Here is a 26,858-nt window from a genome sequence, read left to right on the forward strand (position 1 = left end):
TGATCTGTTTGATGATCTTGACAGATTTGAGGAGTGCTAATCAGGTATTTCACAAAGTATTCTCTATTGTGATTTGTCATGTTTTTCTCATGATCAGACTGGGGTTATGGGTTTTGGGGTAGAAGACCACAGGAGTGAAGTGCCATTCTCATGACATCATATCATCATATCAAGGGTATGTGTTGTTTTTTTTTTTTTTTAAAGATTTTATCTATCTATTCGAGAAAGAAAGAGATATTGAGAGAGAGAGAAAAAGAGCACATGAGCAGGGGGAAGAGCAGAGGGAGAGGGACAAGCAGACTCCATACTGAGCATGGAGCCTGATGCAGGCCTTGAGTCCATAACCCTGAGATCATGACCTGAGCCAAAACCAAGAGTCAGATGCTCAACTGACTGAACCACCCAGATACCCTGGGTATGTGCTATTAGTATAACACTCTTGGTGTTGACCTGATCACCTGGTTGAGGTAGTGCTTGTCAGATATTTTCTATAAAGTTCTTTCCCCTCTCCCTTTCAAAGTGTGCTCTTGGAGGTCACTACATGAAATCTACACTTAAGGGGTGAGGGTTATGCCCCACTTCCTGGAGGGAGGAGTGCTAAATAAGTTACTTGGAATTCTTCTGCACTGAAGATTCATCTCTCTTCTCCATTTACTTATTTATTCAACCATTGACTTATTTATATAAATATAAACTTAAGAAATTTTATTTTATTGTTGGCTAATACTATTTTATTTATATTATTGCTCAAATTGTTCCTGCCTTGGCTATTGGGAACACTTCTAGTTCCTTTCCATGTCCCTTTGATATACCTTCTACACCGTGGTGTTTTTCTTTCTTGGAGCATTTCCTTACTTTCTGTCACTCCAAGATGCCGTAGGCTCATCTGTATTTCCTGCCCAGTCCCAGAATCATCAGTTCTCCATGAGCCTTGGTGTCTTTTTTGGAGAATTGGGTTAGGAAATCAAGATCTGGACCTGTGGTATACTTATTGCTATTTGGATGTCTTTGCCTCTGTATCCTCTCAGCTGAGAGCATGAAGTACTTTTATTCCTCCAGCTTAAAACAATTTTTAAGCTACAAAATGGCTGAAATAGTGCAATGAACAACTTTGTATGCTTCAGCTAGATCTTTCTTCCCCCTGAACCCTATTTGAAAATAAGTTGTAGGCATCATGACATTTCATCCCTAAATACTTTTCCATCCATCTCCTAAACAAAGGAACAGCTGCTATTTAATACAGCACAATTGCCACAGCTGCAGAAATATTAATTCAATATTATTCATTTATATTCAAATATTCTTAATTGTCCCCCAAATATTTTTTAAAACTTTAAAAATCCAATCTCCAACAAATATTTACACTTGTTTTTAGTTGTTTTAGCTCTTTATTCTCTTGATTGACTCCCTTTTTTGTTTTTGTTTTGTTTTGTTTTGTTTTAGGAGTGTGGGTCAGTTGTCTTATAGATATCTCACATTCTGGATTTATCTTGTAGTGCTCCTCAGGCTAAATACGAGTTTCTCAACCTCAGGATTGACATTTTAGACCAGATGATTTTTTGTTGTTGAGGCCATCCTGTGTATTATAGAATGTTTAGAAGCATCCTTGACCTTTGCACACTAGATGCAAGTAACAACGCCCTAGGCGTGACAACCAAAAATGTCTCAAAACACTGACAAATGTCCCCGGGGTCATAATCATCTCTAGTTGGGAATCATTGGTTTAGACAAGGATAATAGGATACTAGATAATGTTGTGTAATGTTGTCAAGGATACTAGGTAATGTTGTGTACTTGTTAACGTATCACATCAGGAAACACATGGTATCAAGTTGGATGGAATTTATGATATGAAGTGTAATAACTTAAGTTAGTAACCAGCAAATCCCCCCCCATTGTCATTAACTATGAAGTACTCTGAGTCTCCACAATTATTGTGTTCCCAGTTTTTCACCCACTGATGACTTTCTTTTGAGTCAATACACTAGGGGGTATAAAATGATAACCTACTTCTTTCCTTGCATACATGCCAGCTAACACTGTTGTAAAAAGCCATCCCCTTTATTTTCCCTCCTTTTTCCTTTCTCTCGTCTTTAAACATCATTATTGATGCATGGATTATTGTTATTAATTGAATTGTGATTCTTTATCATCCATGTTTTGACAATCAAATTATCCCAAAGTGGCCAGTGGGGACCATTCACACTAATTAGTATGTCATTTCCTATGAATATAGAAACCCTTACAATGATTCCAATGAAAACTCTGTACAAAGATATATCTAGAGTAGCTTTCTTCCCATCTCCTTCACCTCTTCTGGTTTATTCAAAAATAAACAAAAAAAATGTATATAAGCTCACAAGTATATCCAAAAGGTAGAATACTGTGTATGGTTTTTTTTTTCTCCTTGCCTTCTACATAGCAGTACTTTGTGAAATCACTAACAATTCGTATGGATCTTTTTTCTTTTCATGGCCACACAGCACTCCCCAGTGTATGTGTACCTTATTTTATTCAACCAGTCTTCCATGAGTGAGCACTTAGGATGTTTCCAGTGATTAACTACCACAGATAATGCTACAAAGAGTAACACAGTGAACGTGCTGTTTTGAATGTGTGGATGTGCATCTTCAGGGTAAATTCCTAGAAGAGATGCCATAGGGTAAGGATAAATGCATATGTAATTGTGTTATATACTGCCAAAATCTCCTTCAACAGTAGTTGTAAGATTCTATCTTTCTAATAATAAGAGTAATAAATAAGAGTGTTTGTTTCCCTACAGCCTTGCCTATACAGTGCATTGTAAGCTTATAAATTTTTGCCAACCTGACAGGTGAGAAATGGTATGTCATGGTGGTTTTAATTTGCATTACCCACAAAATGAACAAGGTTAAGCATTTTTTCTTATGCTCAAGAGCCATTTGTTGCATCTAGCTCTTAAAACCTAGCTCTTTCTTCATAATTTCCTGGCTGTTACCTTAGATCAGGCTCCTGTTACTTCATACCCAGATTTCTGATAATTGGCTGATTTCTCTGCCTACTGCCATTCTTCCTTTCAATTATCCTGGCTGTAGTTAACACAGTTGCTAAGTTAATCTTCTTAAAACACCTTTTCAAAACATTCTCTCTCTTTTAAAAGAACTTTTAATTATTCCCTTTTAGCCACAGTATACTTTAAAACTTACTCAACCAGAATTCAAGATACGGTTTTCCACCTGTTCTCTAAACTTCTTTGTTTTTTCTCTTATATTTACTTTATAGTACTTCCCTCTTATCTGTAGGGTATATGTTCCAAGACTCCTATGGCTGCCTGAAACCATGGATAAAACCAAGCAATATATATATATATATATATATATATATATATATATATATATATATATACTATGTTCTTTCCTATATGTACATAACTGTAATAAAGTTTAATTTATAAATTAGGCACAGGAAGAGATTAACAACACTAAGAATAACTATAATAACATATACATATAACATATAATAAGTTATGTGAGTGTGGTTTTCCTCTCTCAAAAATGTTTATTGTACTGTACTCACCCTTCTTGTGATGATAAAATACCACGTGATGAGATGAAGTGAGGTGAATGACAAAGGCATTGTGACGTGGTCTTAGACTACTACTGACTTCTGACAATACGTCAAAAGGTGGATTCCCTGCTATTGGACCTCAGTTGACTGTGACAAACTGAAACCACAGAAAGTGAATCTGTGGATAGGGTGGTGGTGGGAGGAGGGATATACTGTATTCCTTCTGCAAAACAGGTACACTGAGTGTCCTACAATCCATGGGAAAAATTCTTCCCTCTGGACCTTTTTTTCCCCTCTGTTTTCTGATTTGAAAGCCACTCCATAATGTAGCTCTGCCTTCTTATCTGTTTAAAGTCCATGCAAATTCCAACACCCATCCTCTTGGAAACTTTCATTGACCATTTCAGTGCCCAGAGGTTCCCTCCTTTTCTAAATTCTATTGCTACAGATGTTGGTCTCCTTATTTAGCACTTAATTTATTTGAGCTTTATCTTGTAAAAAATGTTTATTATTAAGTACAGTTGATATACAATATTCAGGAGCATAACACAGTGATTTTAAAATCTATACATTACATAATGCTCACAATGACATAAGGGTAGTCACCATCTGTCACTATACAATGTTATTACAATATTATTAGCTGTATTCCCTAGCTGTACTTTCTAAAATTTTTTTAAAATTCTTATTTATTTATGATAGTCACAGAGAGAGAAAGAGAGAGGCAGAGACATAGGCAGAGGGAGAAGCAGGCTCCATGCACCGGGAGCCCGATGTGGGATTCGATCCTGGGTCTCCAGGATCGCGCCCTGGGCCAAAGGCAGGCGCCAAACCGCTGTGCCACCCAGGGATCCCCCTAGCTGTACTTTCTATCTCTGTGATTATTTATTGTATAACTGGAAGTTTATACCTCTTAATCCCCTTTACCTGTTTTGCTCACTCCCTACCCTCCTTCTCTCTTCCAACCATTGATCTGTTCTCTGTATTTATGAATCTGTTTTTATTTGTTTGTTTTGTTTTTTAGGTTCCACACGTAAGTAAAATCATTAAGATATTTGTCTGTCTCAGACTTTTTTCACTTAGCATGATATCCTCTAGGTCCATGTATAGGTCCTATAGGTCCATGGTGACAAATGGCAAGAGCTCATGTTTTTTTATGGCTGAATAATATCTCATCGTGCATGTGCATGTGAGCATGTTTGTATACACCTCACCTTCTTTATCTATTTATCTACTGATGGACATGGGTTGCTTCCATATTTTGGCTATAGCAAGTAATGCTGCAATAAACATATGGGTGCATATGTCTTTATAAATCAGTGTTCTCATCTTCTTTGCATAAATAATAATGAAATTACTGGATCATATGGTAGTTCTATTTTTAATTTTTTGAGGAAACTCCATACTGTTTTCCACCATGGCCATAACAATTTACACTCTTACAAAAGTGCCCAAGGGTTCCTTTTTCTCCACATCCTCACCGACATTTGTTAATTCTTGTCTTTTTGATTATAGCCATTCTGACAGGCATAGGTAATATCTCATTAATTTTAATTTGCTTATCTTTAGTAATTAGTCATGTTGAGCTTATTTTCATGTGTCTGTTTGCCATCTATATGTCTTCTTTAGAAAAATATCTATTCATGTGCTCTGCCCATTTTCTAACCAGATTGTTTTGGGATTTTTTTGGTGTTGAGTTGTATAAGTCCTTTATATATTTTGGATTTTAACACTATTGGATGTGTGTGATTTGCAAATATCTTCTCCCATTCAGCAGGTTGTCTTTTCATTTTATTGATGGTTTCCTTTGCTGTGCAAAATCTTTTCATTTTGGTGTACTGCCAATAGTTTATTTTTGCTTTTGTTCCCCTTGTCTCAGGAGGTATATCCATAAATATTTTGCTAAGGCTAGTATCAAAGAGACTACTGCCTATACTTTCTTTTAGGAGTTTTGTGGATTCGGGTCTTTAACCAATTTTGAGGGTTTTTTTTTAAGATTTTATTTATTTATTCATGAGAGACACACAGAGAGGTAGAGACACAGGCAGAGAGACACAGAGACAGAGGCAGAGACACAGGCAGAGGGAGAAGCAGGCTCCCTCTGGGGAGCCTGATGTGGGACTGGATGCTGGGATGCTGTGAGCACACTTTGAGCTGAAGGTAGATGCTCCACTACTGGTGTCCTGAGTTTACTTTTATGTATGGTGTTAAGAAAGTGTTCTACTTTCATTCTGTTGCATGTAGCTGTCCAGTTTTTCCCACCACCATTTGTTGAAGAGACCTCCCCATTGTGTTTTTGCCTCCTTTGTCATAGATTAATTGTCCATATAGGTGTCAATTTATTTCTGGGCTCTCTATTCTGTTCTGTTAATCTCTGGGTCTGTTTTTATGCCAGTACCATACTGTTTTGATTATCATATCTTTGTGGCATATCTTGAAATCAGGGAGCATGATACCTCTAGCTTTCTTTTTTTTTTTTTTTTCATGATTACTTTGGCTATTTGTGTTCTTTGTGGTTCCATACAAATTTTAAGATTACTTGTTTTAGTTTTGTTAAAAATACTATTTGGTATTTTGATAGGGATTGCACTGAATCTATAGATTATTTTACATACTATGGATATTTTAACAGTGTTAACTTTTCCAGTTCATGAGCATGGAATATCTTCCATTTATTTATGTCCTCTTCACTTTCTTTCATCACTGTCTTATAGTTTTCAGAGTATAGGTCTTTCACCTATTCAGTTAAATTTATTCCTAGGTATTTTATTTTTTGATGCAGTTATAAATTGGATTGTTTTCTTAATTTATCTATCTGCTACTTTGTTATTAGTGTATAAAAATACAACAGATTTCTGTATATTGATTTTATATATCCTGCAACTTTACTGCATTCATTTGTTCTCTCAGGTTTTATTTGGTGGAGTCTTTAGAGTTTTGTGTATATATAGTGTTATGTTATCTGCAAATAGTGACAGTTTTACTTCTTCATGATTTGGATACGTTCTATTTATTTTTCTTGTCTTATCATTGAGGCTAGGATTTCTAGTACTAGAGATGGTTTCCAATGTGTTGATGCTCACTGTTTCATTCCCAGTGCCCTGAATCTATAGATTAGGAATGGACATTCTTGTCTTGTTCCTTATCTTAGAGGAAAAGTTTTCAGTTTTCAGCATTGAGTATGATATTAGCTGCGAGTTTTTCATATATAGCCTTTATTATGTTGAGATATGTTCCCTCTTAACCTATCCTGTTGAGAGTTTTTATCATGAATGGATATTGAATTTTGTCTCATGATTTTTCTGCATCTATTGAGATGATCATGTTTTTTAATCTTTCATTTTGTTAATGTTACTATCACGTTGATTGATTTATGAATATTGAGCTATTCTTGCAACCTCAGAATAAATCCTACTTGATCCTTTGAAAATATTGTTGAGTTCAGTTTGCTACAACTTTGTTGAGGATTTTTGTAGCTATACTCATCAAGGAGAATGGGCATTAGTTTTCTTTTTTTGTTTTTCTGTGGTATCTTGTCTGATTTGGGTATCAGGGTAATACTTATCTCATATAGTGAATTTGGGAGATTTCCTTCCTCTTCTATTTTTGGTCCAGTTTGACCCTTATTGCCTTTTTCTTTTATTGCAAGTACTTAAAGTTTTTCAATTTGTGTATATTTTCTCCCAAGAGTAGGGACTTAAGCCATTTAAATGAGCAAAAATTAATGGAATTTTATCACCTACTTTTAAGCAAGATAAAGGCATATTGACATTTATTTTATTGACAAGGTAAGGAAGTAAGCACATCTTAGTAATTTGATTAAAATCAATTATTAAGTCAGTGGAGTTGTAAGTATAGGCCCTAAGTCTTTGGCTATAATCAGGTGTCATACCTATTATTACACCCTTTATTTTATTTTATTTTTTTAAATTTTTTTTAAATTTTTATTTATTTATGATAGTCACATAGAATGAGAGAGAGAGAGGCAGAGACACAGGCAGAGAGAGAAGCAGGCTCCATGCACCGGGAGCCCGACGTGGGATTCGATCCCGGGTCTCCAGGATCCCGCCCTGGGCCAAAGGCAGGCACCAAACCGCTGCGCCACCCAGGGATCCCTTATTACACCCTTTAAATTAAAACCAAAAAGGCACCTCAACACATTAAGTAAAAGTGAGTCCATTTACTTATTCTCTCAATTAATGAAGAGAGATAATTTCAAAAACTTTGATTTATCTTAGTTAAAATTTCCATTCAAGATACTAGCTACAATGAAAAAGGATGTTGCATCCAATCATCTTGGAACAAGATGGCAATATATAAAATGCTATCTGTTTGTTCAGACTAATAAAGAAAAGAAATCCAAGGGAGAACAAATTGGTGGTCACCAGAGGCAGAGGGTGAAGGATGTCAAAAGATACAAACTTCTACTTATAAAAGAAATAAATCCTGAGGATATAATGTGCAGCATGATGACTATAGTTAATAATACTGCACTGTATATTTGAAGTTGCTAAGACAGTTGATTGTAAAAGTTCTCATCACAAGAAAAAAATCTGTAACTCTAAGGTGACAGCTATTAACTAGACTTCTTGTGGTGATCACTCTACAATGTATATAAACTTTGAATCATTATTTGTACACCTGAAACTAATTTTCTATGTCAATTATATCTCAATAAAAAAAGAGAAATCTAACCCCATAATAATAAAAACATCTTTGTTTTATCCTAGAATAGCAAATTCAATATTTTCCTCAAAATACAACAGCCACTTTTTAATTTTGTTTCCTTTTATCTCCTCTTTCTGGTAAAGTTTTCCTCAGAATAATAAATAACCCCACCGAGGACCTAGACAAGATCAATCTGGAATTTGAGTTCTTTTTTATTGGGTGTAAAAAAATCTTAATCTATAGTTGCACTAAATATCTGGAAAGCAATAAAAAACCTCAGAAAAAATGTCACTATTTCCAACAACTAATCATTACATGGTGTAGAAAAAAATGTGTCAAAGCAACTGATTTCACTTTTCTGTAACTCTTCTAGAGGTTATCTAGCTCAGGTTTAAAGATGAATCTACATTATTAAAATGGAAGAAAATGGAGCTCTTTCTTTCTAAAGGATGATGTCCCTTCTCATAAGAAGAACCTTAGGAAAATCTATGGTAAATTATTTATATCTTTTAACATTTATGTTTGTATCTTATTAAAAATATGAAATCCAATAAACCGGGTCCCTTTCAAATCTCCCTTCTAGTTCTAATATTTTATGAATAATTATTTATTTCTACATCACATGATTTATTTACTCTTCTTGGCCCATTAAAGTTTGAATAGAGAAAACATCATATCTAGATCCCTGGGTATCTTGAGCCGTGCATCTCCATTTTAAGTTTCAGCAACTCTCAAATTCAATTCAATGAACATTATACATCATACATCTATTGTACATTTATTATATCCTAGGCCTGCTGCTAGTTCTTTTGACAGCACAGTGCATAAGTCATAGAGTTTATTCTAAGTAGTTTAGTGTCCAGGCAGAAAGATAGGTATGCACCAAATATTACACAGATCAGCTGTAAAAAGTTTTATCATTGGCCTACAAACAAGGGGAAGCAAGAAAAGAGATTTAACTCAATTGCAAATATCAACAAAGACTCCAAAGATAAGGTGATAATTGAATTCAGCCAGGGCAATATAAAAATATACAAGGTCCAACATATAGAGACTTTATAAATTAAAATAAAATTTCTAATTTAAAAGGAGAAACTGGCAACATTTAGAATATTCCAGTCCTTTTCCTGTGATCTCACTGAACATTGTACCTCTCTCCATTCTGGCAAGTTGCCCTGTAAAAGATTTAGTTCCAGGTGTGTCACTTGTTAACAGCCAGAGAGGCCCTTATAGTAGGATCACAGCCACATCAACTTTATATTCCCAGTGCCCCAGTGAGCATCAACACACTGTAGACCGTTTAAATTTCTTCAAAGAGTGAGTGAACTAAATATTTCAATAGCTCTTTGCAGAGTGAATCAAACTTTCTAGTTTACCTCTTTTTATAGGTTGATTCTTTGGGATTTTGAGTCCCCAGATGGCTTATATCTGATATGGATTTTATTTTCCAGTGGCTACCCCTGGTCTCATCTGTAGCCAGATCAGCTAAGGGAAGGGTGGGCACAATGTAGATCCCTAGTGATCATGCTTGTCACTGTTTGCAAGTTTTATGATTTTACAGACAGGCAGGTGTGCACACACACATACACAGACATAATCACACCCTTCTCTGTGATACACAAAGGTGCTAGCATGGTCACATAACATATAATAAGAGCCAAGGTGCAAAAGGAGACCACAAAAACTAGCTGGAATATGAAATCTGATGGGGAAATATAGTTTGAAATAGGCAAAATGTGAAATCAAGATAGTCAAGACATTTATCCTTGCTCCATGAAAGAAATACCACCTCCTATAACTTTACAAAATACATTAGAATTTGCTTATCTTTTCAATTTTAGTACTTTTATTGCTTATGTTTTGGTCTATTTTTGCTTCCCAGAAAATTCACATTTTACCCTTAAATCGCTTACTCTAAATGTTAACACTTAACTCTAAATGTCACACTTCTTGAGTGTGATTTCTTTATTATATTTTATTTTCCAGTAACATATGCCCCATTTCATAGTGGAAGATAATGGGAGAATGGTATTCAAGTTCCTAAAACCTCTGTTTTGTAGTTACAGATACTATAGAAAATATATTATTTCCAGGTAGGGCAGAGAGAACCCGTTCCAGCCATCAGATAAATTATAATTCATGTATAACATTTAAGAATTCAAGGAAATTCATTAGGTAAAGCCAATAAAAAGTCTACTTAATCCTGGCATAGCCTGACCTCTTGCAACCTCATGAGTGTTTGATGAAGCCTTGGCTTCACCAGGCAGCTTATTAGAAATGTAATTCTCAGGCCCTACCTAGATCTGTGAATTTGCATTTTGCAAATCTCCCATGGGATTTGTGTGCACATTAAAGTTTTAGAAGGAGGAGTTAACCAATAATAGAGAAACTCCATAAATAGAAATAACTCCATCAATCTTTAATTTACGTTGGGTTTCCTTTCAAAGATCTACAGATCCAAATGCTAATTATTTTAAATATCTTGACTAAATTTGCATTAAGATACATTCTTGGAATCTGGTGGCCTCTCTATATTTCATTTTACATCCAATCCAGTGGTTTTGTATGGTACAGACTGTCCCTTTCCTCCTATCCACAGAAAAGCAGGTATACATGGGGAGAAAGAGATCAGTGATTTGAATTAGAGAATTATGTGGAAGACTGACAAAGACAGTTTTTTTTTTTTTGTTTTTTTTTTTTTTTTTTATGGTGGGGATCTCAACTCATTGTCAGCACATTGCTTTCTTCTCAAGGGTTGTCTTAGGCTTCAACCAGTGGAGCCATTTCTGCAAAGGAAAACTCCCAAAGTTGGAGGTTTCTGAATCACATGCCAGATGAGTTAGATTAACTAGGCATTTCTTTGCCTTTGAGCTTCTTTCTTCTACCACTGTCTCCTACCATCATCTCCATATTTGTGACATTGAGAAGCCAAGGAGAGGCCACATCCTATGCAACTGGAAAGATGGTTGCGGAGGGTATCCCCTGCCAGATTACCAACAACTGGAGGAAAAGATGCCTGTACTTTCCTAAACGTGGGTTTCATGAAGATAAGTGACCTCTCCTTTGTCTCAAAAGGGAGCATCTCTCACCACGACCCTGTTTGCATGGGAGTGAGCCTACTTAATGGGTATCAGTGGTGACACCAGTGATGACAAATTCCTGTTGAAAAAATTACGTTGTGTGGGAAGAAAGAAAAAAAAAAGGCTATTTAAATTCTTTAGGCAACAAAGAAAGGTGGCATACCCAAACTGCATCCCAGACATCCTTCTTCACAAGGCACGCACTCTTCATAGTCTGGGTCTTGGATTTGACCTATACAAGAGGAATGAGAAACAATTCATTTTTGCTAAGTGGAGACACATTCATTGCTATGAAACTATATTGGTATGCAGCTTATTTTCTTCCCTTTCCCTTTTCTCAGAGACAACAAATTTTAATTATTTTAGCTGTTTCTTGTAGTTTTTACCCCTGAATCTCTAAATAACATGTTTATGATGCTACCTCTTGATTTTATTCTTCTGCATTATCTGTAGTGGTCAAGATTCGCTTTGTTTCACCACAATCCCAACAAACACAGACATACTTTTCATCCTCCCAAATTATAAATTTTGCTAGATTAATATTCAGTATTTATGTTGTAATGATTATACTATTATTATTCATATTCTGATGACATTGGGGTTTTTATACACTTTATTGTTTTCTCTTGTGCTACTATTTTCTGGCATCTTTGTTTTCTCAATATCTGTTCTTAATTCATCCTCAACTGTATCACAAGTAGAAATCTTGCAGCTATTGGATTACTATCTTGTTTACTGTCATCCTGAGGATTCCTTTCATCCCTCTCCTCCTTTGGATGTCCCATTTTCTGGACTTTATGTTTTCTAATTTCTTGTTCTGATTTTTGGTGGAACATATCCTCTACAAGTAATTTTCCCAAGAAAGGATACATGGGAGTTAAAGCTTTGGAAAGCTTACATGATTGAAAATATTTCTACCCTCACACATGACTCATGGCTTGACTGAATTTAGGATTAAAAAGAAAAATAATTTCTTTTCTCAAAAGTTTGAAGTTTTTGTTCCATTTTTATATTTTAGTTTCCAGTATTGTTGGGAAGTTCAATGTCACTCTGATAGCCAATCCCTCTTGTATAACCTGCTATTTCCTGCTACAGGAAGTAGGAGTTTCTAAGATTTTCCTTTTGCAGAAAAAAATCTATTTTCCAAATTCTTACAGTGATATGTCTTGATGTGTGTCTTTTAAAAATCCATTATGCTGGCATGCAGAAGGCTTGTTCAACGTAGAAGTTCATGCCTTTCAGTTCTGGGGAAATTTTCTGGATTATTTCTTTGTTAATGTTCTCTATTCTGCTTTTGCTGTTCACTCTTTGAAAAACCTACATCATTTGAATTCCTGGGTTGACTCTTAATTTTTTTCCCTCTTCTTCATTTTCTACTTTTTCTTTTGGTTCTAGTATCTCAGTCATTTTTAAGTTTTTATCTTTCTACCCCTTCTTCATTTCCATTCTTCTGTAATTGTTTTTTTAATTTTTGAAAAAATTTAAAAAATATTTTATGTATTTGGGAGAGAGAGAGAGAACGAGTAGGGGCTGAGGGGCAAGGGAGAGAGAAGGAGAGAGAAAGAGAGAGAGAGAGAGAGAGAGAGAGAGAAGCACACTTCCTGCTGAGCAGAAAGCCCAATATGAGGCTTAATCCCTGGACCCAGGAATCATGACCTGAGCTAAGTTAGATGCTTAACTAACTAAGCCACTTAGGTGGCCTCTATGATTGTTTTTAAATATTTATTTATTTATTTGAGACAGCAAGAGAAAGAGAGAGAGAGAGAGAGAGGGAGAGAGAGCCAGAACGTGCACATGAGTTGGGGGAGGGCAGAACGAGAGAATCCAGACTCCTAGCTGAGAATGGAACCCAACATGGGTTCAATCTCAGACCCATAAGATCTTGACCTGAGCCAAAACCAAGAGTCTGATGCTTAATCGACTGAGCCACGCAGGTGCCCCTGTTTTTCTTCTATATATATATTTTAATGTTTTCAAGATCACATTTTTGTTTTCTAAATATTCTTTTTTAATGTATTTTTAAATTATGTGTTTCAGGTATACATCATAATTTGATATCTGTATATACTGCAAAGTAATCATTCTGAAAAATCCAGTTACCATCCATTACCCTATAATTGGCCCTCTTCAGCCCTTTCTCCCATCGCCATGCTTCCTTCTCTCAACCACCAGTCTGTTCTCTGTACTATGAGTTTGTTTTGTTTCTTAGATTCTATGTGTGAGTGAAATCATAGGGTATTTGTCTTTCTCCTGACGTATTCCCCTAGCATAATGCTCTCATAGTCCATCCATATTGTGAATGGCAACATTTTATTCTTTTTTTTTAAGTTTTTATTTATTTATTAATGAGAGACAGAGAGAGAGAGAGAGAGAGAGAGAGAGAGAGAGAGAGAGAGGCAGAGACACAGGCCGAGGGAGAAGCAGGCTCCATGAAGGGAGCCCGACATGGGGCTCCATCCCGGGTCTCCAGGATCACACCCTGGGCTGAAGGCGGCGCTAATTTATTTCATTCACCTGTTGGTGAACATTTAGATTGTTTCAGTTTTTTGGCTTTTGTAAAAATTGGAGCGATGAACACAGGGATGCATATATGTTTTCAAATTAGTGTTCTCCTATTTTTCAGATAAAAACCTTGTAGTGGAGTAACTGAATCATATGATAGTTTTATTCTTAATTTTTTGAGGAATATCCCTATGTTTTCCATAGTGACTACATCAATTTACATTTCCACTAACAGTGTACGAGGTTTTCTTTTTTTCTGCATTCTCTCCAGCACTTGTTATTTCTTGTCTTTTTGATAATAGCCATTCTAACAGTTATGAGGCGATATCTCATTGTGGTTTTGATTTATGTTTCTCTGAAAATTTAGTGATGCTGAACATCTTTTCATGTCCTCATTGGCCATCTGTCTGTTGTCTTTGGACAAGTATCTCCTCAGACTCTGCCCATTTTTAAATTGGTTTATTTGTTCTTTGTCTTGAGTTGTATTAGTTCCTTATATATTTTGAATATTAACCCTCTATTGGATGCATATGACTTGCAAATATCTTCTCCCATTCAGTAGATGGGCTTTTTGTTTTGATAATCATTTTCCTTTGCTGTGCAAAACCTTTTTAATTTGATGTAGTCCCATTTGCTTATTTTTGTTTCTTTTTCTCTTGCCTTTGGGGTGTGATTCGTAAAACCATTGTTAAGACTGGTATCAAAGAACTTACTATTTACATCTTCCTCTAGGAATGCTATGGTTTCACGTCTTAAATTCAAGTCTTTAATCCGTTTTGAGTTAAATTTTGTGTATAGTGTAATAAAGTGGTCCACATTCCTTCTTTTGTTTGTAGCTCACAAGTTCTCTCAGCATCATTTATTAAAGACTATCCTTTCTCCACTATGTTCTTGGCTCTTTTGTCATAAGTTAATTGTCCATATATGTGTGGGTTTATTTTGGGGCTCTCAATTCTGTTCTATAGATCTATATGTCGGTTTTTTGTGCGTGTCAGTACCATCTATTTTGATTACTATAGCTTTGTAATATAGTTCAAAAAAAGGGTTATGATACCTCCAGTTTTTTTGTTCTTTCTTAAGATCACTCTGGCTATTCAGTATCTTTTGTGGTTCCATATAAGTTTTAAATTTATTTATTTATTTAAGTTCTATGAAATCTGCCATTGAAATTTTGATAGGAATTATATTCAATCTATAGATTGCTTTGGGTAGTATGGGCATTTTTTTTTTTTTTAGTATGGGCATTTTAATAGTATTAATTCTTCCAATTCATGAACACAGAATTTATGTCTTCGATTTATTTCATCACAGTCTTATAGTTTTCAGTGTACAGGTCTTTTCTCTTCTTGGTTGGATTTTTTTCCCCTAGATATTTGATTCTGATTGAATTTTACAGTTACAATTGTAACTGCACTTAAGTTTTCTTAATTTCTTTTTCTGATAGTTTGTTATTAATGTATAGAATGCCACAGATTTCTATGTATTGATTTTTTATCCTACAACTTTACTGAATTCATTTATTCTATCAGTTTCTTTTTATTGAATTTTTAGGGTTTTCTATATATAGTATCATGTAGTCTGCAAATAGTGACAGTTTTAGTTCTTCATTTTTAATTTGAATGCCTTTTATTTTTTTCCCTTGTATAACTGGTTGGAAATTTTTTGCTTTCAGCAGTTTGAATATGTCACACCACTCCTTTCTAGCCTGCCTATAAAGTTTCTGCTGAAAAATTTGCTAATAGGCTTATGAGTTTTCCCTTGTATATTAAATAGTTTTTCTGTACCTGCATTTGAGATTCTCTTTTTAATTTTTACCATTTTAATTGTATATCTTGGTGTGGTTCTCTTTGGCTTCATCGTATTTGGAACTCTCTGGGATTCTGGGGCCTAAATGTCTGTTTCCGTCCCCAGATTAAAGACATTTTTAGCCACAATTTCTTTGTATATTTTTTCTGTGTCTTGATGTGTCTCTCTCTTTTTTTAAAAAAATATTTTACTTATTTTAGAGAGAAAGAGAGTGCATGTGAGTAGGTGGAGGAGCAGAGGGGGAGGGAGAGGGAATCTGAAGCAGAGTCCACACTTAGCATGGAGCCTGATGTAGGGCTTGATCTCATGACCATGAGACCATGACCTGAGCCAAAACCAAGTGTTGAGTGCTTAACCAATTGAATCACCCAGGTGCCCCTTGATGTGTCTCTTTTATCTTTTGTTGTAGAGGTGTTGTTTATCTATTTTTCATGTCCTTTTTTGGGGAAAATTATTCTTCATGTAGCTATAAAATTGTTGTATCTGTAGGAGGAGATGAGTTCAAAGTCTTTTTACACCACCACCTTGAATTCTTCTTCTTATCTCTTTCCATTAATTTAATAGATTGGATCAGCTTGATTGGTACAAATAAAACAAGTTGGACTATATGCCATGCAACTAGTTTTGACATCAAGCTGGTAGATTTTATTTATTAAGAAAATAAGTTCTAAAAAAAAATAAATAAGTTCTGCTTCTGGGAATGTGGAATTGGGTATATAAATGAACAGATTCTGTCTTTAAATCTGCCTTCTGAAATTATTGTTTTAAATTTTAAATCCTATGCAACATTAGTAAACATAAAGCAGAAAAAGGAATGTGTCTCTTAATTATTCTAGAAACATCTTGTAACTCTTTTTAGCACCAGACCAGGCATAATTCTTATACAGATCAGAGAAAGTCTTACATGGAAAAGAACAAAAACTATAAGCTTTGTTTTTTAATCTCCCTTTTTCCATGTAAGATAAGGAATTGGGGAATAGCAATAACACATATGATTTGCAACATTTAATATTTTCCAGTAGCTTTAGGTAGGCTTATTTCATTGACTTTTCACAGCAACCATCTTGGTGCAATCTCACCCTTTCACACATGAAGAAAAAAAGGCATAGAGAAATTAGATTGATATTGCATGGGTCTCATAACTAGTAACTGGAAAGGAGAAAATTGTTGGTCAGGACCTTCAGATTCTAATTTTATTTTCTCTCCACTATACCCTGCCCACAAACCCTTCATTCAATATTAATTTCTCTGTGATTAGCTGAATTCCTATGTCTCTTGAATGTGAAGAGACCCAGAGGATGATATGTGGAGGAAGAGAGAAGAAAAGCCATCACTGTCCCCACTGGACATACGGTCACATGAAGTCATCCCAGGTGCCAAAGTTAAAGCCAAGAGGTCAGTTCAAATCTCCATCCAGGGGGCTAGCTCCTCATACTACCTCCTGGTATAAGACAATGGACCATAGCAGCCTTACCTTGTCCACACTGCAGCTTCTGGCAGGTATGGTTGGTGGGCACTATGAAGTAGCCACTCATGCATCGTATACAGATGTGTGCACTGTGGCAAAGCTCACAGTTGTCTGAGCAGGGTCGGCAGGTGTGCCCCTCGGCAGGATAGTGGCCTGCTGGGCAGCTCTCCCAACATTCCCCCTGATATAGGAAGCGCTCCTGGCCCTGGTTGTCTGAACAGATAGAGGGGCAACAAAAACAAGTAAAATGTACAAAATTAACTGTGTAGCTAATACAGCCTAAGATATTTTATTAAAAAGAAAAGATGTAACAAAGTGTTTTGTCTGCTAGGGGATCAGGAATATAAGAATGCATTTAACAAAAAGTAGAATATATATATACACACACACACACACACACACACACACTTATGGTTGAAAAGTTTTCCTTGCAGGGAATAATTTTTGAATATTTTGTATCTGAGTGAGTAGAGACTACCATCTGGGATGTCACTGCAAAAGCAAAAACCACACTCTGTGGATAAATATGAGTCAAAAAGTGTTTAGCTTTCCCAAGGGCTCCTTTAGGTATCTGTGGAAGCTCTCAGGCTTGGGAGCTATAGAGACCCTATGAGAATAAACAAATGCTTACTGATAGAACCACCTTTGTAAGAGTGCAGTCTTTTAGATGATTTTGAATTCTGTTATCAAAATCACACGCTTGTATTAACTGTCCAAAAGTCTGAATTTTTGCATTGTTGCCAACTCCTACCATGACAGCATATCGAAGTGCTAGACCAAGCACACCTTTTTGACTCCTTAAATGGTTTTTTGAATGTCCTGAGCTTCTGTCAGGATTGGAGACTACATGGAAAGAATTAGCAATATGTTGAATATGAGACTATGGGAATTTGCTTGTGGAGGGAATAGAAAATTCTAACCAATTATAAACTCACAATTAATGAAAAAGGATTATAATCAGTTTATATGTACATAAAACAAGATTAACAAGATGTGTAACCCTCATCCTACTGCAGTTTTTGTTTGTGTTGAGTGTGTATCCATCTTCTCTGTATCAAGCCTCCCATATGCTCCTGCCTCTGCAGAATAGCTGACCTATGTTACCCAAAATAACTGGCACTAGTGTTCACTCGTGATATACCACATGAAGATCCAGAACCATTGACCTTCAAGGTGCAAGGCAGCTGAACCTGTGGATGAAGATATCACTAACCCCATGTTGCAAGTGCAGAATCTTAACATCAGTACAATAGATCGAACGACACGAAATTGCTGACATTCAAGTATTTTTGTGTCCATAAACTTGGCACTCTCAAATTATCTAACCTGATATATGTCCGTAATTAAGCCCCTAGTTCAAATCCAATTTAAAATTTACACCCTTGGATTATGGGCTCTGAAGCTCTTTCTTTTTTGTGATTTCAAACCAGAAAGTCTACTGGTTTGTTCCCATGGGACAATGCAAGTAAAGAGGACTTCCAGAGGGTGGTGCAAAAAAGTGTCTGCCCTCTCCAAGTCTGAGTTGGAAGAACATTAACCTTTAAGGGAAAGAGAGGGTATGGGAGGATGTAATGCACAGTTGGAGATTCTACACCCACAGGTTGATATGCAGCACAAACCCCTGCTCTGGTGGAACATGGAATCTTGGCACCACACAAGGGTCAACCTTCCAAGCCGTGTTCTTCTCAGATGCTTTATGAAACCCTAGCAAACCCCATTTCCACCAAGACCCATTCAGAAAAGATCCTATTTATCAGGGGACCAAACTTCTCAGATATAGGCAGGAAGATTTGAGGAGAACAGTGAGAAGCTACTCCCTTTTCCATTCAGCAGCTGCTGTCCATTCTCTATACCCCCATATATCACCTCAGGATCCAGAAGCTTAGAACAGCCCAGCATATGCTGAGTATATCCTGAGTTTTAAATGGAGATTTGTTGCATGAATGCACGAGTGGCTAAGTGCATTAATACTTAGCAATATTCCTTTTTTTCTAACATATCCAACTGGATCAACAATATAAAAATTAACAGTGATAGGTTCAGATATCAGAGGAAGTATTCTCAAATCCCACTTGTATTGTTCAGACATGGCTTTATTATTTGAACCACTTTGGGTATTACAATTTGAGTTTAAAAAACAGATATGGATGGTCTTGGTATTTAAAATACATGACTGTTTAAAGGAGTTAACTTAGATACCTTGATCATGGGCAGCTTTGAGCTAGAGAGATTCACATGCCCACAGGAGCAAGTAGGTACAAACAATAACAGTGGTAGTAGTAGCAGTAGTAAAGGTAGTAGTGAATATTTATTGAGTACTTCTTATGTGCCCAGCCCTGTTTAAGTGCTTTATTATTTTATCTCATTTACCCTCATTTCATTTTCATAATCTTAAAAGCAGAGAAAACAAAACAGGATAAAACGAAAACAAAACTGGATAAAACAAAAACAAACAAAAAAACAAACCACCAAGGTTTTTCTTTGTAGTTCCCCAATTTTTAAATTTGGCTCAAGTGTTAAAAATATCAAATAAAATATGAATCTGACCCACATGAGCTCAAAGTGGGGGACATACATATGAGGGGAGGTTGGAAAGGGATTCAAGGGTCAAACTGCAGAGGACATTTGAGATCATGGAGTATAATCCAATGACAGCAGAACCTTGACTTGTTAAAGCTGAGACAAAAAGTAATATTTTTGTATTGAAACAATTCCTTTGTTCCTACAGGAGGGCTCTGACAACTTCTAAAAGGCATAGCTCAGGGCTGAGGAGACCTTGACACAGCTTCTATTTCAATAGTTCTCTTAAAGACTGAATGTGTCTCCCTTAACATCCTCGCTTTTCACTTTCGCCTCAACAAATCTTAGCTTTACTGACAGTCACATGTCTGACATCATGTCTGAATGACCTTTCTTTCTCCTTCTCCATAAAGACATCTCTTAGCTTCTCTCTCAACTCCTTAGGGGCAGTGAGTCTGTGCCTGCAATAATGTGAATTCGTTTCCTGACAAGAAGCAGAAATTTCAAGGTTATACACACTCTCCAGTGAACAGCTGTCTGATATCAACTCCTTGTCCCCAGAGTTGAAGCTTCTGAGTCAAACCAGTGGGGGAACAGGTTTGAAGAAAGGAAGAAGAGAACAGCCAGACTTCCTCACCTACTCCACAGGAAGTGCAGTTGGAAGGCTCATTTCCTTGGCATTCTTGGCAGGTATAATGGCATAGATGGCATTGGTTCTGAAATTCAAATTTCCCGGAGGGACATTTGAAAACACAGCGGCCTTTGTCAAGAATCCTAGAGGAAGAGCAGATTTCAGAGTTTGTAAGGGTGACTTTCTGGAATGGCTGTAAGTATTGGAACATGTGGTGTTCATGTTTCACTGCACAGACTTGATTTCGTTGTTCCAGAAACCAGGAGGATGTCTGGGACTGATCATCTTAGAACATGTGGACTATTAGTCACGTACCCATCCTTGGCCCAAGGTTTGGACCCAACAGCAGGCGTGCCAGAAACTGGCTCAGGATGCAGTCTTGATTCTGATTCCAAATAAACTAACCAGTGCCTGCAGGGATTAAACCCATATTGTGGGCCCTAGCCAAACATAGTCCACAGTCAGATGGAGGTCTTTAAGCTTTCAAGACACTAAATAGGTCTCTGAATCCAGAGGCCTTGGAGAAAATATTCTTCCTTTGGTTATCAGCAGGTGTACACTTTACAAGGGAAATGTCAACATCAAGGGCTCTCAAAAGGATAGAATGAAGCACTGTCCTGTAGCTCGCATACTACTTATAAACTTGCCCTGTACATATGGCGAGTAACCTGTATACTCTGATTTTGAGCATCATTTTTGCAAGTGCTTCCTGATGTATAAAGTACCAACTTATTTAATCTCTCTTGCAAACACCCACAAGGACACCCCAGATGAGTTAGTGTGTGGGCTTCTAAAACCTTTGATTTTATACACATAAAATACGTATCATAATGTTATTGCTAACATGTTCATAGTTTTGCTTCTTTTCATCCTTGCAAAGTAGTCCCAAGAACAAATGTGAGTAAGTAAATCATACCCAAGAACTTTGCTCAGAAATATACAAAATGTTTACCAAGTCTAAAAGTCCGATAGGTAATGCAGATAGATGAAGTGAGCTGTGGATCTCCACCTCCAGAGTTTCTAATTCAGCAAGTCTTTGGGGGAGAGAGCTGAGAATTTGTATTTTTTAAGTTCCTGGGTGATGCTCATGCTGCTGGTCGAGGGAACACATTTTGAGAACTGCTGTTCTGCCTTCTGCTCACTGATTGTATGGATTACTGTGGAATTTGCTAAATGAATTCCAAGTTAACACAGGTGGTGCCAAATTGGGTCTGTTCGAGTTTCCCTATAGTAGTAGTGATCATATCAGTTGTGAGGCTAACTGACCATGTAGCATACATATGTCCCCAAGGGCATAATGTTGGCATCCAGGCCTGAGAGAGCAGAGGGCCTGTCAGCAAAGGTAGGGCTCCTTTCTCTCTCTACCACTTCTCTCCACCCAACCTGGATATCCCATAGAAGGTCAGATGTAGGCCTGAGGTGCACTGGCATGTCTGAATCCCATTGTTCAGAGCCAGCCCTGAACTGGGGATGGGCCATTTCAGTCACAGGGTTGGAGGAAGTTGGAACGGGAGCAAGGCAACCTGAAGACTATGCTGCTTGCTATCTTCCGTCTTGTCTCCACACCCTGAAAGTCTGTGTCATTTGCATCTGTTGGAAACTATGGGATTAAAGCCAACAACATAAGACAGACAGCCACCTCATTCTTGCATTCTCTGCCCTTCAGGTTCTGGTCACCACATCAAGCTCCACTGGAGTGAACAATCCTTTTGGCCCACTGCAGAGCGTGGAGTCCCAGCCCTAAGCAGACACGTATGCACATCTGGTTGTCCATGTCAAAACAGATCCCCTGTGCCATGGTGTATAATGAGAAGGCTGTGCTCCCAGCCCAGACTTTTAGTTGATGGCACTAATGCCAACTGGGAATATCCCAGCCCCACCCTGGCTCCGGTTTCTGAGCTAGGAGATTTTTCAAGGAATCATTTGGATGTGACTAGTTAAAAAAACAAAAATTGCCCTTTAAAAAAAAAAAACTGCGTAAAAGCTTTCTGAGGTCTCTAAACAAGGAAGCTACTAGATAGATGCTCTGCTGGAAGGAAGAATGGGAATGTTTATTGTGAGGGCTCCTTATTTTCCCTCTAAATTCAGTTGAAAAGGGAATGAAAAGTGTATCATCACTTTTGCCTTTTATAGGAAGAGATGAATTTGTTTAGGGGGGAAATCATTTCTCTTGGGAGAGGTGATCTAATACTCTCACTGATGGGAACCATTTAGAAGCATCCACAAAGTGGCGGTGGCAGACTGGGGGGTGAAGCCGATGGTGTAATACTTTTGTGTTTATATATGGATGGGGCTGCCTTTCTTACTTGAGTGCTTGATTTTTAAGAAAATATCAAGCACATAATTGTGCTTTAAACCACCTCCCTTCATATCTACCCTAAGGAAAGCATAGGTGAAGTACATTGTTTTTTGTAAGAATGTGATTCTTTGTAGAGCTCAAGAAAGAGAAGGAACACAGTCATGCTTTGGTAAAGGCACTGAATTACATCATCCCCTGCATGCTTATCCCCCTCTAGGAAAATTGCTAAGGAACTTGAGAAATTTCAAGTGACTTGATTTCCACTGACACTAACATATCTTCCCTAGTGGAAGAGGATAGATGCTTTGCTCTAGGCTCCATGGGATTGAGGACAATTTCCTATAAAGCCAACTCTAGCCATCTTTAGGATTGCTAGTCATCCAGTCTGGACTTCTGAGAAATTGGAAAAGCTAATCTCTGCAGGGGAGGCATTTCTTCCCCCAAGTTATGCATGCTCTTTGCCTTTTCATAAGCAATGAACCATTCCAGTTCCAACAGGGCTTATGGAAAGGAAGAAGTCAGCAATATCAAGTGCTAAAGAGCTGGACAGTGGTAATGTTCTCAACATTGGCACTAAATTTTCTAGACATCCCAGTGTGTGTGTGTGTGTGTGTGTGTGTGTGTGTGTGATACAAACTGGAACAGAAGAGAAGGCAAGTCAGGGTTAGTGGATCCTCTGCTGATTGTTGTTTTGGCCTAAATAAGCCATCACAAGGCACAAAATTTAATGGCTTAGTACTTTAATATTAAAACAGAATGAAAAAAAATAAATAAAACAGAATGAAATCTGGCAAAAAGTCTTTTTCTCTCCTGACTTCATTGAAATAGATCAAATAAAACATTTGAGGGTGGGTCAGAACAGAGGTGCTTCTAATGCTTTTAATCTAATGCTTTTAGTCATAGAGTTCATTGACTCTATGACTGGGTTGGGAAACCAGCGTGGGCCAGGAAGACCATGAGGACCACGAGGACCATGAAGATCATGGCATAGCAGGGCTATGCATGTTAGATAGCAGTGCCAAAGGAACCTCTTGCTTCCTCCAAGTTTTTAATTGTCTCTAAGGAGCTAAACCCAAGGATTTACGGAAATGTAAAGAGAGAACTAGAATACAAAGAGAAAGCTTCCTAAAGTTTGATTTTCTGTAAAACAAGTTCAGGGTTACATTATTTTTTAAAAATCTTATTAAGGAAAAAATTAAATATACACAAAATAAACACATATACAAGATACAACAGTACCCTGTTCCCTGTACTCATCTTTCAGCTGCAACAATTTCAGTATGTGGCCAATCTTATTTATATCCCCACCGATTTACTTCCCTCCCATATTATTTTGAAGTAAACCTATAAGTTAAATATGAACACTCTTTTCCTAGATAAAAACTCTTTTAGAGATGATTTTTTTTCTTATAGGACTAGAGATATTCAAAAGCTTAAGACTCAGAAGAAACTCAGACAAACCAACTGACCCAGTTATTCTGTCTCCTTATCCTTGCTGCAGATCCATTTATTGTCACTCTCTGTCCTGCTGTGTCCTTGAAATGTGCCCACTAGAAAATGCCTCCCCATGCTTACTTCCCTCACTTGTAAGTGGTGTTTCCCATTGGCCTCGTTAGTTTTTTTTTTTTTTAATTTTTTATATATTTATGACAGTCACACACAGAGAGAGAGGCAGAGACACAGGCAGAGGGAGAAGCAGGCTCCATGCACCGGGAGCCCGACGTGGGACTCGATCCCGGGTCTCCAGGATCGCGCCCTGGGCCAAAGGCAGGCGCTAAACCGCTGTGCCACCCAGGGATCCCTGGCCTCGTTAGTTTGAGACAGGGAAAATGCCAGCAGATCTGAGAGACAGGTTGGGGGTATTTATTCCTCCTGGAGCTGCAATTCTGCTTTCTTCTTCCATGGTTCTGGAGTGGATGTGTCCCCTACAACTCCAGTTTCTATCGGGCATCCCCTCTTCTGGGTTGCAGTTTTTGCTTCAGGCCTAGGGTATTAAAGCTGTCCCACCTTTGCTTGTCCCTTAGTGCTTCGCCATATCTTGACCTTGACTTCCTAAGCTACCTATAAAAATTCATAGACCTTGCACCTAACTCAGAGTTGGACCTAAAGCAGGTGCAAGACCATCTGATTCCACTCAAGGAAATGGATCTGACTCCACTCAAGAAAATGCTTTGGAAAATACTTAAGAAAAATACTTTGCTGCCCTTTTAAGAACAAATAGGTCAACACCAGCATCTTTCAAAATAGTTTTAATTCCTCATCTTCTCAACCCTGTTCTAGGGGTTGAGGGGAAGATGCAGATTAAAAAGTCAGGGGGCACTGAGGGAGGCACTTGATGGGATGAGCACTGGGTGTTATTCTATATGTTGGCAAATTGAACTCCAATAAAATAAATAAATAAATAAAATTTTAAAAGTCAGGTAGTTGCCATGATATGGTGCCCTTTCTTGGACATATTTGCAAGTAAATTTCATCAAGGAAGAGAGATTAGTGAAACAGAGCACTCAGAGAAATGAGAAGAAAATTCTTTTTAGGAAATAAGATTTCCTTAGGAGGACACATGAGTTCAAGATCCATGAACATGCTTTCTTTAAAAGGTAAATCATAAAATAAATAAATAAATAAATAAATAAATAAATAAATAAATATAAAATAAAAGGTAAATCATGAGCTGCTTAAGCCAGTTATACTTCTTCAATGGCCCAGGAACTATATCTCTGGTCTTTGTGTACCAATGGGCTTCAATTTTGTTAATGGCTGCTTATAGTAACAGAGGTTTTTTTTTTCTCATTTTTGATGAGGCTGGGACAATCATGACTTCTGCAATATACACTGGATGATGGTAGCTGCCTTAGTAAACAAATGCTAATAAGTTCCCTTAGTTCAAAGATGTCCAAACATGCAGTAGAACTTTATTGTTGATATGGTGAGGAGTTAGGAGAAACAGGACTCATATTCAGAATGATGTTTGCAACTAAGAGTATGTTCTGAAGCTGCTTTGCAAATCCAATATTTAGAGGCATAGATATCTAAAACAGACACTGGGAAAATGTTACCACAGCTGGCATGGCCAATTCTTAAGACTGTTCTTTGGTGTCCATCTCCCTTCCTCCCTCCATCTCTTCCTTTCTTCTTTCTCTTCCTGAGGGAGCTATTTGGAGAGCCAAGCCCATGATTTCAATTACACACTTTATCATTTCTTGAATTATTACTATGCATTGATCACTGTGGGGTAATGGGAACAGGGAGACAAATACAACCACAGTTCCTGCTCAGGATATTAGAGTCCTGAGGAAGAATTAGATGAAAAGAATGTTGTACAAAGCAGAGGCAGTGTCTATCCTAGAGATTCATCTGCCACTGAAGCAGCCTCATCGTACTGGTCTTGAGAGAGACTGTTTCCTGTGTATCTAGCAGAGCAGTGATGGGGCTATTCATTCAAACATTCAGTCAGCCAGCAAATATTAAGTGCTCCAATCAGAGGAGTGTTGACTAAAAATGCAACAGGCCTCCAACTCTCTATGCTAGAAATTCCCAGTGTAAAAAAAAAAAAAAAAAAGAAAAAAAAAAAGAAATTCCCAGTGTATTAGCAAATTCTCATTCCTTTCAGATACTTGTTATTTCCCCATTCATTCGGCTACCAAACATTTATTGGATACCTACTATTTTCCTTGTGCTGTGATAGGTAATGGAAATAAAAAGATGAGTATTTCAAGGGGCTCATAGTAATATAGCCCCTTTATAGCCATATAGAGATTTGTAAATTGATGTTTTAAAATGTCACAGGTGCTCTTATGGAAATTTATACAGAGCACAGAGGAACAAAGAGAAGGTTAATCCTGGGAAGAGGCCAAAATGTCCTCTTAGAACAGTTCACCCTTGAACTGACTCTAGAAATATGAGTAGATATTTGATAAGCAGATGGAGATGATGGGTGTGTGAGAGGGGATACAATTGCAGGCATCAAAGGCACCATTATTTTCATTGATGAGAAAGTCCCTCTAATGTCCAGGAAACTGATTCTTGCAGAGGGTATAGGGCATCACGGGGAGAAGATGCTATAGAGGTGAGTGGTGGCCAGATCATGGTACGTTTTTGTGTTATGGGTAGGAGTTTGGTTCTTTTTCTCTGCAGGACCAAGGTGATGTCTTTAAGGTGGTGAACACCTCTGCTCTCCATACTGCCACCCATGAGCTCCCAACCACAGGAGATACTGAGAGGCCACTTACCTTGTGATGGGGCAGCTAGTGCAGTCTTCCTGAGTTGGCCCCCAGCACGTGGCACACGAGGCTTCACAGATCTGGCAGTGGCCATGCTCATCATTGTATTCTCCTAGGG

At 37.3% G+C, this 26,858-nt stretch overlaps 1 protein-coding gene across 1 annotated transcript in view; it reads right to left on the reverse strand.

Annotated features, from left to right (window-relative positions):
• The window catches only part of PCSK5 (proprotein convertase subtilisin/kexin type 5), a 440,983-nt gene that overhangs the window by 79,683 nt on the left and 334,442 nt on the right, over positions 1-26,858 (reverse strand). Inside the window, exons 21-24 of the mRNA XM_055310345.1 lie at positions 26,750-26,852; positions 20,228-20,364; positions 17,077-17,283; positions 11,458-11,526 (exon numbers count right to left, since the gene is read on the reverse strand). Coding sequence (XP_055166320.1) covers positions 11,458-11,526; positions 17,077-17,283; positions 20,228-20,364; positions 26,750-26,852 — 516 coding nt within the window. The remainder of the gene's footprint in view (positions 1-11,457; positions 11,527-17,076; positions 17,284-20,227; positions 20,365-26,749; positions 26,853-26,858) is intronic.

The sequence above is a fragment of the Nyctereutes procyonoides genome, unplaced genomic scaffold, assembly GCF_905146905.1.
Source record: "Nyctereutes procyonoides isolate TBG_1078 unplaced genomic scaffold, NYPRO_anot_genome, whole genome shotgun sequence".
Taxonomy (NCBI): domain Eukaryota; kingdom Metazoa; phylum Chordata; class Mammalia; order Carnivora; family Canidae; genus Nyctereutes; species Nyctereutes procyonoides.